Raw genomic sequence first — 17,587 nt, forward strand, 5'->3', positions numbered from 1 at the left:
TTGGTCTGGCAATGTTTAGCACTGCCAACATTTGATTTAATATCATTTACTCCTTGTCAACAATGTAGAGAAGGTTTAGTGCGACATCTCCAGGTGAGCAGGTAGTCTGTTTTTGCTTATGTTAAGGTGTGGTTGTGTTTAGTGTTGCCAAGTTCAGTTGACCAATCCTATATTAGGCCAACAGTGAAAACACCCTCTCTGATGCATATGTGGTAACTGTGGCTGGGGTCCCCTTTAAATAGCTGACAACAGTAACTCCTGTTGAGGGGATGGAGGAACCTGTGGACCCTCAATCTAAATCCAAAGTTGTTTTGCAGATGTTGGGGCTTCCCTTCACAAAGACAATAACAGAGGCATTCATGAGCAAATAGAAAGTGTCCTCTCCTGCTGATGTTCAGGTGTATATCAGTATGTATTGTCTCTAGTTTAAAGAGTCCTCTCCTGCTGGTGTTCAGATGTATATCAGTATATAGTGTCTCTACTTTAAACTGAGGGTGCAATGCATGCCTATGCACCACCGTAGAACCGGGCCTGGCTCAGTACTTTAACTTCCTGTGTTTAGGGATCAATAAAGTATTTGTTATTGATGTTTACATTTCTTAATATGATTTGAACAAAACAGCGTTGCTGGGCAACAGCATGGTCAGCTGCTGTCAATCACTCCTTATCTAGAATGGAACCTTCAGACTGGTGACCTCATCACTTGCTTTGGTCTCTGAGATGGAACCTTCAGAATAATGACCTCATCAGTGGCTTTGGTCTCTGAGAATCTAGAATCGACAGAGTCTGTGAGAGTCTGCAGAGTCTACAGGTATCTCTGAGAGACAGGTCATCACAGCATGAGCAGCAGAAACAGGGTTTGTGGTCAGCGAACATTAGGATACTTGCACGTATAGTTTAGTCAGGTCATCTTCACAGGTGAACAACACTTAATCAATTCACTGTAGACCTTAAAGTCCAATAAGTACATTTAGCCCCTGTTAGCTAAACAGCAGCTCATTCATAGAGATGGAGGACAACAGAGAGCAGATCGCGGTCAGTTCTTCAGATATTCCTTCAGAGGTTCCTTCAGAGGTTCCTTCAGAGGGCGGCGAAGTGCATGAGTTTATGATCCAGCTTCTGAAGAAACAGGTTCAGGACGGGAAGCTGGAGCTGGAGAGGAGTTTAAGAAGAAAGAAGGAGGAGAAGATGCAGGAGCAGGCCTCTCAGACGGAGAAGGAAGACCTGAAGGAGGAGAAGAGAGTCTTAACCAATGAGGAGCTGAACAATAATTATTTAAATGTCCTCAAGTGGTGCCAAAAGACCAAAATAGAGATAGACGCTTTGCTAGAGGAGAACCAGGATCTCACAGAACCTAAAGAACCTTTTGAGGAAGTAAAGGATGGAGAGATAGACACTTTGCTAAAGGAGAACCACGATCTCACAGAACCTAAAGAACCTTTTGAGGAAGTAAAGGATGGAGAGATGGATGCTTTGCTAAAGGAGAACCAGGAACTCACAGAACCTAAAGAACCTTTTGAGGAAATAAAGGATGGAGAGATAAATGCTTTGCTAAAAGAGAACCAGGATCTCACAGAACCTAAAGAACGTTTCGAGGAAGTAAAGGATGGAGAGATAGATGCTTTGCTAAAAGAGAACCAGGATCTCACAGAACGTAAAGAACGTTTTGAGGAAGTAAAGGATGGAGAGATAGATGCTTTGCTAAAGGAGAACCAGGATCTCACAGAACCTAAAGAACCTTTTGAGGAAGTAAAGGATGGAGAGATAGATGCTTTGCTAAAGGAGAACCAGGATCTCACAGAACCTAAAGAACGTTTAGAGGAAGTAAAGGATGGAGAGATAGATGCCTTGCTGAAGGAGAACCAGGATCTCACAGAACCTAAAGAACCTTTTGAGGAAGTAAAGGATGGAGAGATAGATGCTTTGCTAAAGGAGAACCAGGATCTCACAGAACCTAAAGAACGTTTTGAGGAAGTAAAGGATGTAGAGATAGATGCTTTGCTAAAGGAGAACCGGGATCTCACAGAACCTAAAGAACCTTGTGAGGAAGTAAAGGATGTAGAGATATATGCTTTGCTAAAGGAGAACCGGGATCTCACAGAACCTAAAGAACCTTGTGAGGAAGTAAAGGATGTAGAGATAGATGCCTTGCTGAAGGAGAACCGGGATCTCACAGAACCTAAAGAACCTTGTGAGGAAGTAAAGGATGGAGAGATAGACACTTTACTAAAGGAGAACCAGGATCTTAAAGAATGGAGGGAACATTGTGAGGAAGTAAAGGTTTGTATGGAGATTGAGCGGAACATCTTGAGGGATGACTTGGAGAACCTGAACCTGAGATATGGAAATCTCCTCAAGACGCAGAAGAAGGACGAAGCAGAGATGGACATCTTGAGAAAGGAGAACCAGGATCTGAGAGAACTGAAGGAACTGTGTGCTGACGACAAGGATGTGGAGATCGTCACTTTGTTGAGGATCAACAGGAAGCTCCATGTGGAGAAAGAGGAGAAGGATCTGGAGATTGCCCGCCTGCGAGAGGAGATCCGGACGCTGAAGCTACGATGTGGGGCAGAGGAGGAGGAAGAAGAGGAGGAGGAGGAAGAGGAGAGGACTGTGGAGGAAGAGGTGGGGGAGGAGGAGGCTGTGGAGGAGGCTGTGGAGGAAGAGGTGGGGGAGGAGGAGGCTGTGGAGGAAGAGGTGGAGGAGGAGTGGGTGGATGAGTTTGAACATAGCTCTGTTCTGATCTTAAAAACGACGAGCAGACCATCGTTGTTGAAAAGGTTCAACGCCTTCGTCAACGGCCGCCAGAACATCCCAGAGTACATAGTCTACTTCACTAAAGGTGGACAGGTGGGGGAGGAGGAGGAGGAGGAGGAGGAGGAGGGGGCTGATCTCACAGAACCTAAAGAACCTTGTGAGGAAGTAAAGGATGGAGAGATAGATGCTTTGCTAAAGGAGAACCAGGATCTCACAGAACCTAAAGAATGTTTCGAGGAAGTAAAGGATGGAGAGATAGATGCTTTGCTAAAGGAGAACCAGGAACTCACAGAACCTAAAGAACCTTTTGAGGAAGTAAAGGATGGAGAGAGAGATGCTTTGCTAAAGGAGAACCAGGATCTCACAGAACCTAAAGAACCTTTTGAGGAAGTAAAGGATGGAGAGAGAGATGCTTTGCTAAAGGAGAACCAGGAACTCACAGAACCTAAAGAACCTTGTGAGGAAGTAAAGGATGGAGAGATAGATGCTTTGCTAAAGGAGAACCAGGATCTCACAGAACCTAAAGAACCTTTTGAGGTAGTAAAGGATGGAGAGATAGATGCCTTGCTGAAGGAGAACCAGGATCTCACAGAACCTAAAGAACCTTGTGAGGAAGTAAAGGATGTAGAGATAGATGCTTTGCTAAAAGAGAACCGGGATCTCGCAGAACCTAAAGAACGTTTTGAGGAAGTAAAGGATGTAGAGATAGACACTTTACTAAAGGAGAACCAGGATCTTAAAGAACGGAGGGAACATTGTAATCAAGTAAAGGGGTGTATGGAGATTGAGCAGAACATCTTGAGGGATGACTTGGAGAACCTGAACCTGAGATATGGAAATCTCCTCAAGACGCAGAAGAAGGACGAAGCAGAGATGGACGTCTTGAGAAAGGAGAACCAGGATCTGAGAGAACTGAAGGAACTGTGTGCTGACGACAAGGATGTGGAGATCGTCACTTTGTTGAGGATCAACAGAAAGCTCCGTGTGGAGCAAGAGGAGAAGGATCTGGAGATTGCCCGCCTGCGAGAGGAGATCCGGAAGCTGAAGCTACGATGTGGGGCGGAGGAGGAGGAGGAAGAGGAGGGGACTGTGGAGGAAGAGGTGGGGGAGGAGGAGGCTGTGGAGGAAGAGGTGGAGGAGGAGTGCACTCTAAGAAAAATCCGTAAAATGATGGCCAATGTGGTGTAAAATTTTACTGTTTAAGTACTGTAATCGACTTTTACATTACTTTTGCCGTTGAAAACAGCGTTGCCAGGTCTGCTTATTATAAGTTTCCCCCAAGATTTTATTTGAAAATAGCAGGTCTACAAGCTCACAACGCGTCGCGTCGCGGCACGTTGTGATCTGCTATTTTCTAATAGTTGCTGTATAGGTTTAAAGTGCTCATGTGGCCCACTTCACTTCTTTTGGGCTTATTTTCTCTAGACCTTGTGGCTTGTTTGTGTCCCTCACAGAATCTGGCAACACTGGTTGCGCATTGCATTGTGGGTGCTTTTGCACGGTAAAAAATATCTGTGGCCGCCATTACAGGAATCCCGCACTGAAAGTGAACCTGAAAGTCTGCTCGGTAGGTTGGTTCATTGTGTTTAATTTGGGAATGGAACCTCATTTCTTAATCAAAAAGGACATTTATGGTAAACATAACATTTGTGTTAATGTTAAATATTTGTTTTATTACGTGTACGTCTGGCAGGTAACTCTCTTCTAACTGGCCCCAGTTAGAATATAGTCCTTAAGCAGTATCCCCCCGTGCAAAAGTTGGCCAGTTCATTGAATTGATAGGTAAAGTTTGTATTTATGGTTAGTTTATTTTCGCAGGTTTGTGTGTTGTTTTATTAGTATCTTTCCAACCTGGCTAACGTTAGCTTCCATTGGCACAGTGTTTTCCCCCCAAACACCGCGGTCAATACAGCTATAATAATATCATATCGACTAATATATATTCGATAGGCTTTGTTGACATTTGAAGGTGTGTGTGTTATGTTGTGGTTACATTTGGATTAAAAGTAGTATTGTAAAAGGCAGCGGGCTAATGTTAGCTTCCATTGGCACAATGTTTTCCCCCCAAACACTGCGGTCAATACAGCTATAATAGTATATCGACTAATATATATTCGATAGGCTTCGTTGACATTTGAAGGTGTGTGTGTTATGTTGTGGTTACATTTGGATTAAAAGTAGTATTGCAAAAGGCCGCGGGCTAACGTTAGCTTCCCGTTAGCTTCCATTGGTACAGTGTTTTCCCCCCAAACACTGCGGTCAATACAGCTATAATAGTATCATATCGACTAATATATATTCGATAGGCTTCGTTGACATTTGAAGGTGTGTGTGTGTTATGTTGTGGTTACATTTGGATTAAAAGTAGTATTGCAAAAGGCCGCGGGCTAACGTTAGCTTCCCGTTAGCTTCCATTGGTACAGTGTTTTCCGCCCAAACACTGCGGTCAATACAGCTATAATAGTATCATATCGACTAATATATATTCGATAGGCTTCGTTGACATTTGAAGGTGTGTGTGTTATGTTGTGGTTACATCTGGATTAAAAGTAGTATTGCAAAAGGACGCGGGCTAACGTTAGCTTCCCGTTAGCTTCCATTGGCACAGTGTTTTCCCCCCAAACACTGCGGTCAATACAGCTGCCAAAATCTGGACAAACTTAATGATTATTATCCACTTTCTTCTTACCAGAGAGGTGCGAGGTTGCTCATTCCTCTTAAACACATGCCAACATGGAGCTTGTGAAAGATGTGGTTAAGAAAGCCATACCATCGCTCAGTAGTGATAAGATGGATGCACTCATGGCTAGACTGGTGGAATTAGGAGTTCAATGTGAAGATGACCTGATCCTTGTGGATGCCCCGGACATTCAGGACACTCTGCCACTCATTCAGTGCAGAAGACTCGTTAAGGCTTTCCAAGGAGGTAAGTTTTTTTATTTGTAACCCTAATCTGCACAGTACTGAGGGGTGGACAACACCGACAAAATCAAATATCACCATTATGTATTTATGACTATGTAATGTTAACAGTTGGGTAAGTTCAGTTCATTCTTTAAAATCAGGAAAACACAACAGGTATCACAATATGATACCCAAAATCCTATTCAATAATCTCATATGATATATCAATATATTGCCCAACCCTGTATACTGTCTGTACAAATTCACAGACCCTTAAGGGTCCATTTGTACCCCTGGTGGTCTCCAACGGACATTGAAAACCAGTGTATTAATTAATTAGTAGCATTGGTGATGTGGTTAATTTATGGGGTATGTCATCCATAGATTCACAAGCTGCACCACAGTTCAGAAGCCCTGGCCCTGGCCCTACATCTACACCTCTGCCACAGAGTGATGATCTGTCCCCAACACCACCTGAAGCACCACCTGCCCATACCCCATCTGCCCACTCCCCATCCTGTGAGCCATATTCCATACCATGGCACAAAATGCCCTCAAAGCTCATGGATGTGTTGGGTGAAAAGAAATGGGTAAAGTCGAAAGAAAGACTACAGATGGTTCGGATCATTGTTGATGATTACCTCCATAAACACCCTGGAAGACCTGGTAGATCCAAGCTGATGGAAATCGCCAAGAACATTGTAGGACAATATCCTCTGTCTTTCAAACAGACAGAGCCCTTTGGAAATATGCCGTTTGCAAAAGATGGTTGTGGTCCTCTCTTTACCCAGCTAGAAAACAGAGTTGAAAATATTAAGAGAACATCAACCCCAGGAAAGAGGCGAGCAGAGGGTGGAGAGGGTGAAGTTCAGCGGAAGAAAAAGTCAAGAAATTCCGATCGTTATGGATGTGTGGAGTGGGATGTTGCTGTAAAGGGAACTGAGAGTAGAGCAGAACTGCTGTCAAAACGAAATGAATTGAAAAGTGCCTTCAAAACCCATGATCCTCAGGTAGGGCTCCAACCATCCATTATGTTCTTGTGTATGTATGGATTACTTTTTGATTGAGTAATTGAGAGGCTAATATTTGAGTTTGATTTATTTTTGGTATATCAATTCAAATTGGTTTTGTATAACTAACAAAAAATAACTGATCTACAAGTTCACAATGGGACTCGTTGTGCGCTTGTATATCAGCTATTTTCACCCGAAATTGATTTATCTGTATTTATATTGATCATTTGTTTTATTATTGATTGAATTTATTAGTTTGATTAACTGTTGCCTCATATCTTTAGGAGTCATCTGTTTCGAAAACTGATGGCTGAAACATATCCCATCCAGCGTGAAACCATCAACGACGGAACCAATGTAAAGGTCCTAAAGGAAGAGTGGCCATTTCTTTTTGAAGCTGCTCACCTGTTTGATCATGCATCTAGACTCCTTGGCTTTTCGTTACAAAACAAGCTGGCACAGGAGCTTTCCAAAAAAGAACCGGGCATCAACAACTTCCTTGACACCAAAGGGATGAAGATGGGTGAAGGTCCAGTACAGCTGATCTGTGGCATTGTGAGATACTTCAAGGAAAACCCTGATCACCTTTTCTGCAAAAATGAGGTACATTTTATGGATTTTAAACCCCACTTTGCGCTGCTGATAATATCGAAATTGGTAAACCATCTCTCCTGGAAACGAAGATAAAAGGAAATCAGTAAAATCCTTGATTTATTTTCCCGACCAGGAGAAAATCCCTCATATAATTATACACTTCCATCCCGGCAGAGCTCCTCTGTCTTGGAGGACCAAATGCTGTCCCCTAATAGAACAAGGTCTTGTAAGGACAGACTTTCCCCCCCTGACCGAAAAGGATTCTGATCCTAACATTAATCGATTATGTTTGTGTAAACAATATTTTTTTATAACTACTATTAACATTATTGTCTATGGTTGCCTCTGATACAGACGCTGGCAGATGGTCTATTTGCCTGCCTGACTGTGTGTTTGCGTACATTGGAAACATAAAATCAACACATTCATATGTGTATCTTTGTTGTTTTATTTTTCGAAAACAGTACTCCGCAGATGCTGAACTCAGCCTCCCCTGTACCCCATGCATCCTAATCAGAGGTTTGTAGTTGAATCATTTTTGCATCCCAGCAAGCTTGGAGATATGTTCTCCATTTGTTCTTAGGTTTACTGATGAGACGATTTGTTGTGATGAAAAGGTATAGAGTTGGTTGATTTTGTTTTGTAAATGGTGCTCAGAACTATGTTGATTAGGGCCAAAATCTTTAAATTTAAGTACACTTGTATGTAAAGTCTGACAAACTAAATGCAGAATACCTTTTCAAAGTATTTGTTGCTTGTTCTTACCATAACCTGTGTTTGGGCTGAGTATGGAAGATTTGGCACGTGTGTACGTTATTATTTTTTTTAATTACTAATACATATTGTTTTTGTGATCTATGTTTAAGGTGACCATCTATTCCAGATTGCTGTTGATCAGGAAGTTGTGAATGACCACATCACCTCCCCCATTGTGGCCCTGAGCTATGCTTTCTGCTTGTTTTATGTCTGCAACATTGAATATCCAAAGGAGATGTCTCTTACCCTGGAATTCATGCAAAGGTAAGCAGCTCATTGTTTTGAAATGTATAAGCTGGGGTATTCAAATTCTGAGACTGAGGGCTTCCCACCAGACAAAGCATGTAAAAAGGTATCCACTCATCGTCCCTTAGATTACTAGCATAGTTGTGCTCAATTCCAGGATGCTTATGGGATCATGATTATTAAATATAATATATATTATATGTTTTGATCCCATTGACACTCTACAATCGAGCCAAGATATTCATTGCTCTTTGACAGGGGTCTTCAATGTTGTTCAGTCCAAGGACCCCTTAGCTGAGAGAGATGAACCAGGGACCCAAATACTGCCTAAAATTGTATTGCAGATTCAACTTTTTCATAGAGTTCATAGACCTGTTTGACAGCACTATCACCAGTGTTGTGTAAAGTTTGTTTGCTTACACATGATCTTTTCTATTGTTTGTTTCATGTTAATGTGTATTATCAAACATATAATCACTTAAACCCTCAATACTTAATAAATGTTCCTATAACACAGGCAGCACATTTTGCAGCTTCCTGTTGAAGGCCCATGCTCTTTCATATAACTTCAGACTACACCAAGTACATAGAAAAGGTCTGTCCTAAGGCATTTGGCATTTATTAGGCTCTGACACTGGGTGATTGGGAAAACATGTACAATATTCCTAACAACTATCTCTGAGCTATCTCTTTAACCAAAGACACACATTTAGGCTATTCTATGTGAGCTGCTTTTGTGACTAATATAACAAAATCCATACCAGGATTCATGCCCCAATGTTAATACTTGTTGTGTAACGTGTACATTTGCACCGAGTGTCACAGTTACCACTCCACTCAACGTTTGACGCCTGTGCTCTTGTTGCAGATGAGCTTAGTGGTTGTGTCACACTTAAGATTGACTGAAATCTGACAAGTAGACTGCGATATTGAAAGTAGCAAATTTAGATGCAGTTTTAATGCAGTGGTTGTATGTGTGAAATCAAAATTGAGCAACTATGTTATCTATTTTGTGACTAAAATGTATATAGACTGTGTACAATCATAATCGATGCAAATAAATCAACCCTCTTTACCTTGGTTGCCTGTAAAGCTGCTGCAATGAAATCTGGACCTCCGTCTTTGTGCACTGGATCACAACTCGCCTATCGTGATTATGTGAATTGGTCTGCATTATGAGAATACAAACAAACATGATCCACCTATAGTATGTAGCCAATAACCAAAACCATTGTGGATTTAGTAACTCCTCCTGTCAAATGTTCACCTGTGCATTTAACAAACTATAACACCGCACACTGTCACCTCTAAATTGTATATGTATGTTTAACAAACACACAACTCCACGATAAATGTAGCAAATACCAAGACATTTTACATATAAAATATAGAGGCTGCTACAGTAGGCTGCTGTAGGCTATGTCACAGTGGTGATTATGACAGGAAAAGTCACTAAATACACTATATAGCCTAGTTTGTCAGCACAAAATAATAGTTTTGTTAATTCATATTGTAAAGGTGCATAATGTTTGTATTCTCAAATGCAAACCTATTACCACCACCGAGGAGTGGTGATCCAGAACGGGTTCAGAGGGACCAGAAAGAGGTCCCACTGTCATTGAAACAATCTTCCCGGACAGCACTGTTTACAACAGACTCGCCGGCCATTTTTGACGGCTCATGTAAATTATATATTTTTTTGTCACAAAATAGACCATTACTCATTGTTCATTAATTTTAGACATACATTTCAGATTAAAAGTTTGTTATCAATCGTCACAACTTCTTTCAGCACTCGTGACTACTAGCGACTACTACTAGCTGTGCTACTCATGCACTGAGTTAACGGTGCCCTGAGATCGTTCATTGCACGTACAGTATATCCACACAAGTCACAGGTGCACGGGTTATGCTGAGATTTCCAGTATAGTATGTTGGTGATGAGCAGACTTTAACAGCACGTTGTCTGAGTTGCTCAGCTTACAGGAGCAAAGTGTTATTGTAGTAGTAGTATTTTGCAACATTAGCTGTAGATGGAAACACACACACGGGCATGGTGGAGAAAACAAATGTATGCTATTTTAGACGGCTCCACTCCTGTAGAGCCACACTACAAGTAGTATCTCAGCTTTGTCTGCATGTTACTCTTTAGTTCAGTTTCATTCATTTAGTTGCATGTGCAGCTAAACATATTTCTGTTTCCTTAGAGTTTTCTTTGGAATGAATCCTGACCGAGGGTCCAAGGCTGAGATGAAGGGGAAGAAACAGCATCACATTCCTCCAAAACTGTCGAAGCTCGTGACTGAGCTGAAGGAATTTGACTGGCACATGTGAGCTTTCCTCAAAGCTCAAAACCGAACTTTTTGGACTGGACTTTTGGACTGAACATACCATCACACACACACTTAAAAAAAAAAAAAGTTTACTTTTTTTTAATTTGTCACTGCATGTTCTCCTACAGGTTGGGGCAGCGCCTGTCAGCGGGGAATGTTGAGTGGGAGGTGTAGGACGGAGTTGCTACATCCTCTTGGAGGGGGCTCCTCCTTCCTCACTGACAGGTGAGCCAGTAGGGTGCAACAGCAGTGGCAAACATTGGGAGGAATTTATAACTACTAATTTGATCTTGAGGCGCACATGTACACACAGCCCGACCTCTAACATCATGGTGTTAAGAAAAAGGTTATTGTTGCTGTTATTTTACATACTTGAATGTATGTTCATGTTAGGGTTTTACAATTGTATGGAAATGTCTTAAAAAAAAAACATTTGTATGGCACTCAGGTAGCGAGGGGTAAAATTATTGCCCACCACCACAGATTCTTTGGGTTCAAATCCCCCATGTTCGGGGGGAGGGAAGTTGGGAGGGTGATATTTGTCACTGCATGTTCTCCTACAGGTTGGGGCAGTGCCTGTCAGCGGGGAATGTTGAGTGGGAGGTGTAGGACGGAGTCGCTACATCCTCCTGGAGGGGGCTCCTCCTTCCTCACTGACAGGTGAGCCAGTAGGGTGCAACAGCAGTGGGAGAAAAGTTCAGTTTTTTCATTTCATCATTAAATGCACTTTATACATTAGCAAAAAGGAAATAAATGCACTTGTATGGAAAAAATGGTATACATTTTGTTCAATTTCTATATATTGTGCTTTATTCAGTTTGCTTGAAAGTGTAATGATTGTTATTTATTTAGTATTAGGATATATATATATTTTTTATCCCAAGATTTAAAAAAAAAGATATTGGGATTAACGGAAGTGTCTGTAAATAGTACATACTAAGGACTGTTAAAATACGGAATTGTCCGTATTAGGATTAACAGAAGTGTCCGTAAATATTACGGACAAAGTCTTGTTAATCTACAGAAATATCCGTTATAAGGTTGACAGAAGTGTCCGTATATGGTACAGACAAAGTCTTGTTAATCTACAGAAATATCCGTTAAAGGGTTGACGGAAGTGTCTGTAGAATAACGGACAATGTCCTGGCAGCAAATTACCAGCACTTTGTCCGTTTTTCAACGGATTTTTTTTTTACAGTGTGGGTGGATGAGTTTGAACATAGCTCTGTTCTGATCTTAAAAACGACGAGCAGACCATCGTTGTTGAAAAGGTTCAACGCCTTCGTCAACAGCCGCCAGAACATCCCAGAGTACATAGTCTACTTCACTAAAGGGGGACAGGTGGGGGAGGAGGGGGCTGTGGAGGAAGAGGTGGAGGAGGAGGAGGAGGGGGCTGATCTCACAGAACCTAAAGAACCTTGTGAGGAAGTAAAGGATGGAGAGATAGATGCTTTGCTAAAGGAGAACCAGGATCTCACAGAACCTAAAGAATCTTGTGAGGAAGTAAAGGATCTAGAGATAGATGCTTTGCTAGAGGAGAACCAGGATCTCACAGAACCTAAAGAATCTTGTGAGGAAGTAAAGGATCTAGAGATAGATGCTTTGCTAGAGGAGAACCAGGATCTCACAGAACCTAAAGAACCTTGTGAGGAAGTAAAGGATGTAGAGATAGATGCTTTGCTAAAAGAGAACCAGGATCTTAAAGAACGGAGGGAACATTGTGAGGAAGTAAAGGTTTGTATGGAGATTGAGCAGAACATCTTGAGGGATGACTTGGAGAACCTGAACCTGAGATATGGAAATCTCCTCAAGACGCAGAAGAAGGACGAAGCAGAGATGGACATCTTGAGAAAGGAGAACCAGGATCTGAGAGAACTGAAGGAACCGTGTGCTGACGACAAGGATGTGGAGATCGTCACTTTGTTGAGGATCAACAGAAAGCTCCATGTTGAGAAAGAGGAGAAGGATCTGGAGATCGCCCGCCTGCGAGAGGAGATCCGGACGCTGAAGCTACGATATGGGGTGGAGGAGGAGGAAGAAGAGGAGGGGGCTGTGGAGGAAGAGGTGGGGGAGGAGGAGGAAGAGGTGGGGTACAACAGTTATTAGATCAGTTATTAGAACAGTTATTAGAATAGTTATTAGATCAGTTGAGTTATTAGATCAGTTATTAGAACAGTTATTAGAACAGTTATTAGAGAAGATAAGAATTCCACTTTAATTAAATGTAATGTCACTGTATCGGGTTCCCCTGTGTCTCAGGGTTCCCCCGCATTGTGACAGGATTTGGGATCATTAAGCGTTCCCAGATTCTGTCATCCTTTAAAAAAGAACACCCCTTCCTTTCTGCTCTGTGGGTTTTGGTAATGTGCCACTAAGTCAAAAAGTCAAAGTCAGCTTTATTGTCAACATGTCTCCATGTGTTATACATACAGAAATCTCCAGATACCGTTTCCCGCAGTCCCACAGTGTGACAGTTAGAACAAGATACAAAAAGGGCCTAGATAAACGGGGTATAAAATTAAGTAATAGTATTAATAAGTGCTGGTTAATAATATATATTTTTTAAAAACACAATCCACAGAGCATGAATTGACATTAATGCAAGTATTTTTTGTGCAAAATAGAAAAATGTTTAAAGTACAGTTTCAGTGCAGCAACAGGGAGATGGGTAGTGACTGGTGCTGGATGAGGGAAGGTTGTGTTTGTATGTGTATGTAGGGGGGGGGGGAGGTGGGAGGCAGGGTGGAGAGGTCAGCGGAGGGATGTCAGAGGGGGGAGGGAGGGAAAGAGAGGGAGGGAATGTGAATTCATGTTTTTAAAGCTTTCCACAATCAACTGTTTGCAATGAGAGTTCAAATGGTATTTATCTTTATTCTGAAAAGTATCGCACAAATAAAAATAATTATTTAATTTATTGGAAGTGTAATATATTTATTGTATATTTTTGTTCTTATGTTTGATATTTTCTCCTTTATATACAAATATGTTAGTGATTTATTTTATGAAATAAGTGACAGAACACTGGAGCTCTGTGATTGGATCATCTCTCGTCCAATCACAGAGCACTGGAGCTCTGTATGATCATCTCGTTATTATGATGGGACTTTTTCCTTTTTAAAATTGAATAATTAAAGACTTTTACTTTGAAGTCCTTGATCTTTGCTTTTTTCAATCTATAATAGAGCCGGGTCTCACACACACACACACACACACACACACACACACACACCTGAGGACGCTCAGTGGAAAGCATCTGGGTCGGGATGGATTTCTTTTCCTGGTTTTCTCTTTGTTTCCTCTCTGAAAACCACACCTGAACATCAGCAGGAGAGGACTATTTAAAGTAGAGACACTACATACTGATATACACCTGAACATCAGCAGGAGAGGACTCTTTAAAGCAGAGACACTACATACTGATATACACCTGAACATCAGCAGGAGAGGACTCTTTAAAGTAGAGACACTATATACTGATATACACCTGAACATCAGCAGGAGAGGACTCTTTAAAGTAGAGACACTACATACTGATATACACCTGAACATCAGCAGGAGAGGACTCTTCCTGCGTCAGAAACCCGTCTTTTTCGGTGCAGCAAAACAGCAGCGGTTCTTTAAAGCCTTAGCTTGGCCCTAGATTCATAAACACACAAGTATAATATTAATGTTCAGAAAAGGTGTGGTGAATGGACTGAACAAATCACCGTACATACCGATCAGGCAGAGAGAAGATAGTTTCATGCTCAAAAACAAAACGTGACTACACGTAAGTATGATGGAGAATTTGCGGAACTTTACCTGAAGCCAGCTATTCTAAAACATACCTACGCCGGTGGCGGAAGCAGAACGCGGCAAGAACAGAAGTGGGTAGGTCTGGGCACCAACGAATAAGAGGCCGCCAGATAGAGCCTCTGCCCCTTTATAGGGTGCCCCCCTGGCGGTCATAGGCTTAGGAGAATATGCCTTACAACAGGATTTACTACTCATCCTGCTACATTAAGATGATCGTTGGCTACTGCCATATTTGCAAAACAAGTGCATGTTTCAGGCTGGGATGAAACATGCACTTGTCCAGTTTTGGATAGTCTGCCGTGGTTACATTCCATTTCAAAGAGCTGTTGACGCTCGGCGTAACCTTGTCGCACTGCCACTCCAACATCCAATCACAGAGCTTGAGGACTAATCACAGGGTTTGTAAAGCAAAGCGGATGTTGTAGTCCCAAATGATAGCTGAGGATTCTGGGTAGTGTAGTGCAGGGCCGTCCCTGGCCAACATGAGGCCCCACGCAAAGTTATATGATGAGGCCCTCTGTTTCGAGTGTCGAAAACCGTGCCGCGCCACACTAATTTTGCCGCATAAGCGCATAGGTGCGGCGCATTTTCGGCTCAGTTGAGGCACCCTCCGCAAGGTGAGGCCCCCTCCGCAAGGTGAGGCCCCATGCAATCTGCATGATCGGCCTGTAGGGAGAGACGGCCCTGGTGTATTGTCTTCGGAAACTCTAGTGTCTAAACTCCGAAAAAACTATTTGTTTCTCTGAATCAAAGGTTAAAAACACAAAAGCATTGTACACAATTTAAACCAATCAATATTGTGTAATTAACAAGGATAAACTGATGTTTTTTAGTAGATGAGTAATGCAGATATCACTGTGTAATAATTTGACAGTGAGGGGAATACTTCCGGTTTTATTATGAAAATTTCGAGACCGGAAATACTGTTTTCCCACCGTGAGGATTGATCGGGTTGATACCAACTTTACATAGACGCTGCGGAAAACTGTACACACGTTGGCCCAGCGCCATATAGATAGAAGGCGCTGCGTTGGCTCAATCCCAAACCGCCCCCTACACACTACCCCTCCATTTGCACGTTCGCAAAGAGGGTCCGCCACATTAAGTGCTGTTCCAAACCAACGAGTGTGGAGCGGTGTGGAGGGGGAGTGGTCTATCAAGCTCATCGGTGTTGACTGGAGACCGGTCTCTACCTGGCCGGTCTTAATGCTGTGTGTCGGTCAGGAAACACGCTGTTTACAAGCAGTTCCAGCAAACGTCCACTGATACATTGCGATGTTAACAACCTCATGATAACCTCATTTTTTAAAATACAATTAAAGACGTTTGGAGTTTTATTTTTGTTATTAATTTTTTTTTTTTGTCTAAGAGATGCTGATTTGAAACCGTTGTTACATACAGTTACGGCATTTCCTGTTTCTGCCGGAGAGAGGAGAGTTTGTCCCGAAGCTTGCCGCTGTATTTACTCCCTCCATCTGACAGGAGGGAGCCTCATTGAGCTGAGACTGTTGGCAGTGCAGCCGGTGCAACGCACCGGGGCCCATGCAAAAAAAAAAGGCTGGTTCTCGCAGTCTTCAAAAGTAACCAAGCAACCTAAATTAATTTTTATTTCTCTGGCAGCAGCAAGTTCAGCAGCATACCAAATTGAATAGTGTAGTGACCACTTATTAATACACTGGGTTACATAATATACATGGAACTACAGTTGGGGGTATTGTTTCTGCATGGACATGTATGTGGTTTACTATACTGTATATATTGTGTGCCCTCCTGGCTTCTCTCTCTTCTTCCCGGACTGCAACCGGACAACATGACCGTTGCTGCTCTTAAATAAAGTACCCTTTTGCACCTTCATTGCACCGCCTCCGACTCCCTATCTCTCGGCACTACACTGGTCACCCCGACAACGTCTCGTGAAGTTTCCGGGATGGACCCGAACATGGCAAAAGAAACTCAGGTTTTTTTCTCGAAATGCCGGGGATTTTTGGAATCGTCCGTGGCTGCCACCAGCACACGGACTGAGGCTCGGTGCGCGCACCGCGGAATGGCTGGGGACGTTGCTCGCCATTCCCGCATCGGCCTTCCGACTACAGGGATACGATGCACGACCTGCTGGGTAGGGATGAACCCGATTGCTACCTCGTGGGGTTGTTTCTTCGGGACGTGCGGCTGCACGTCCAGGCTGCGCTAGCTAACGACGACTAGCAGCTAACCACGTTAGCTAACGACGGCTAGCAGCTACCAATGGCTGCCAGCAAGCGGCTAACGGCTAGCTGCTAACGGCTAGCTGCTAACGGCTAGCTGCTAACAGCTAGCTGCTAACGGCTATCGACATTCGTCGGTTAACATCTGACTGTTACAATTTTTAACTTTAAAAAAAAAAATAATAATTCGGAGAGGAGGTTCGACCAGCCGGTTGGCCTCGTGTGGACACTCACTTTTTCACCACCTCGACGGCAGTTCCTGCCCGTCCCCAGGTTTTCATCGCCGCCTGGGTGGCACACTCCTGGACCCTGTATGGCCTCGACAGTTTTGGACGTCGCCCATGCTTTCATCGGCCCATGGGTGGCGCGCTTCGGGACCCTGTCTGGCTTCTCCTCTGTCCACGGCTCCTGGCTCCCGGGGATACCTCAAGGCTTGTCGAGGATTTCGTGCCCGCCGCCGCTGTGCGTTTGCCTGCAGCCGTGTTGCTCTCCTTTCCCCCGGGGAGACTGCTCCTGCCTCCCGGGGATACCTCAACGCCTGCCGAGGATTTCGTGCCCGCCACCGCTGTGCGTTTGCCTGCGGCCGGGTTGCACTCCTTCCTCCGGGGGTGACTGCTCCTTCCTCCCTGGGATACCGTTCCGTCCTTCCGGGGATTTCATGCTCGCCGCCGCTGTGCCTTCAACTGCCGCCAGGCTGCGCTCTTTCCTTTCCTTCCGGCCCCCTTTCGTCGGCCCGTTCCATGGCCCGGCTCTCACCTGCGACCCCACCCTCCTTGGCCCCTGTGGTGCTTCCTCCCGGACGCGAGGATTTTGCCATGTTTGAATTCTGGGGGGGCTTGTGTAGTGACCACTTATTAATACACTTGGTTACATAATTCACACATGGAACTACAGTTGGGGGTATTGTTTCCGCACGGACATGTATCTGGTTTACTATATATATATTATGTGCCCTCCTTGCTTGTCTCTCTTCTTCCCGGACTGC

At 43.4% G+C, this 17,587-nt stretch overlaps 1 protein-coding gene across 1 annotated transcript; it reads left to right on the plus strand.

The window, feature by feature from the left end:
• Positions 1-4,909: 4,909 nt before the first annotated feature.
• On the plus strand, positions 4,910-11,081 carry LOC307014686 (uncharacterized protein). The gene is made up of 7 exons (XM_079642762.1): positions 4,910-5,683; positions 6,046-6,671; positions 6,959-7,277; positions 7,733-7,787; positions 8,135-8,288; positions 10,478-10,600; positions 10,732-11,081. The coding sequence occupies exons 2-7, from the start codon at positions 6,661-6,663 to the stop codon at positions 10,775-10,777; spliced, it is 708 nt and encodes a 235-aa protein (XP_079498888.1). The 5' UTR covers positions 4,910-5,683; positions 6,046-6,660; the 3' UTR covers positions 10,778-11,081.
• Positions 11,082-17,587: the final 6,506 nt, after the last annotated feature.

The sequence above is a fragment of the Notothenia rossii genome (genome assembly GCF_949606895.1).
Source record: "Notothenia rossii genome assembly, chromosome: 8".
Classification (NCBI taxonomy): Eukaryota; Metazoa; Chordata; class Actinopteri; order Perciformes; family Nototheniidae; genus Notothenia; species Notothenia rossii.

What these genes read in the sequence shown, in the direction of transcription:
- LOC307014686 (XM_079642762.1), top strand. An exon ending in CCCATGCATCCTAATCAGAG is followed by an intron (nt 7,788 to 8,134) that starts GTTTGTAGTTGA and finishes TCTATGTTTAAG; the next exon opens with GTGACCATCTATTCCAGATT. An exon ending in AAGGAATTTGACTGGCACAT is followed by an intron (nt 10,601 to 10,731) that starts GTGAGCTTTCCT and finishes GTTCTCCTACAG; the next exon opens with GTTGGGGCAGCGCCTGTCAG.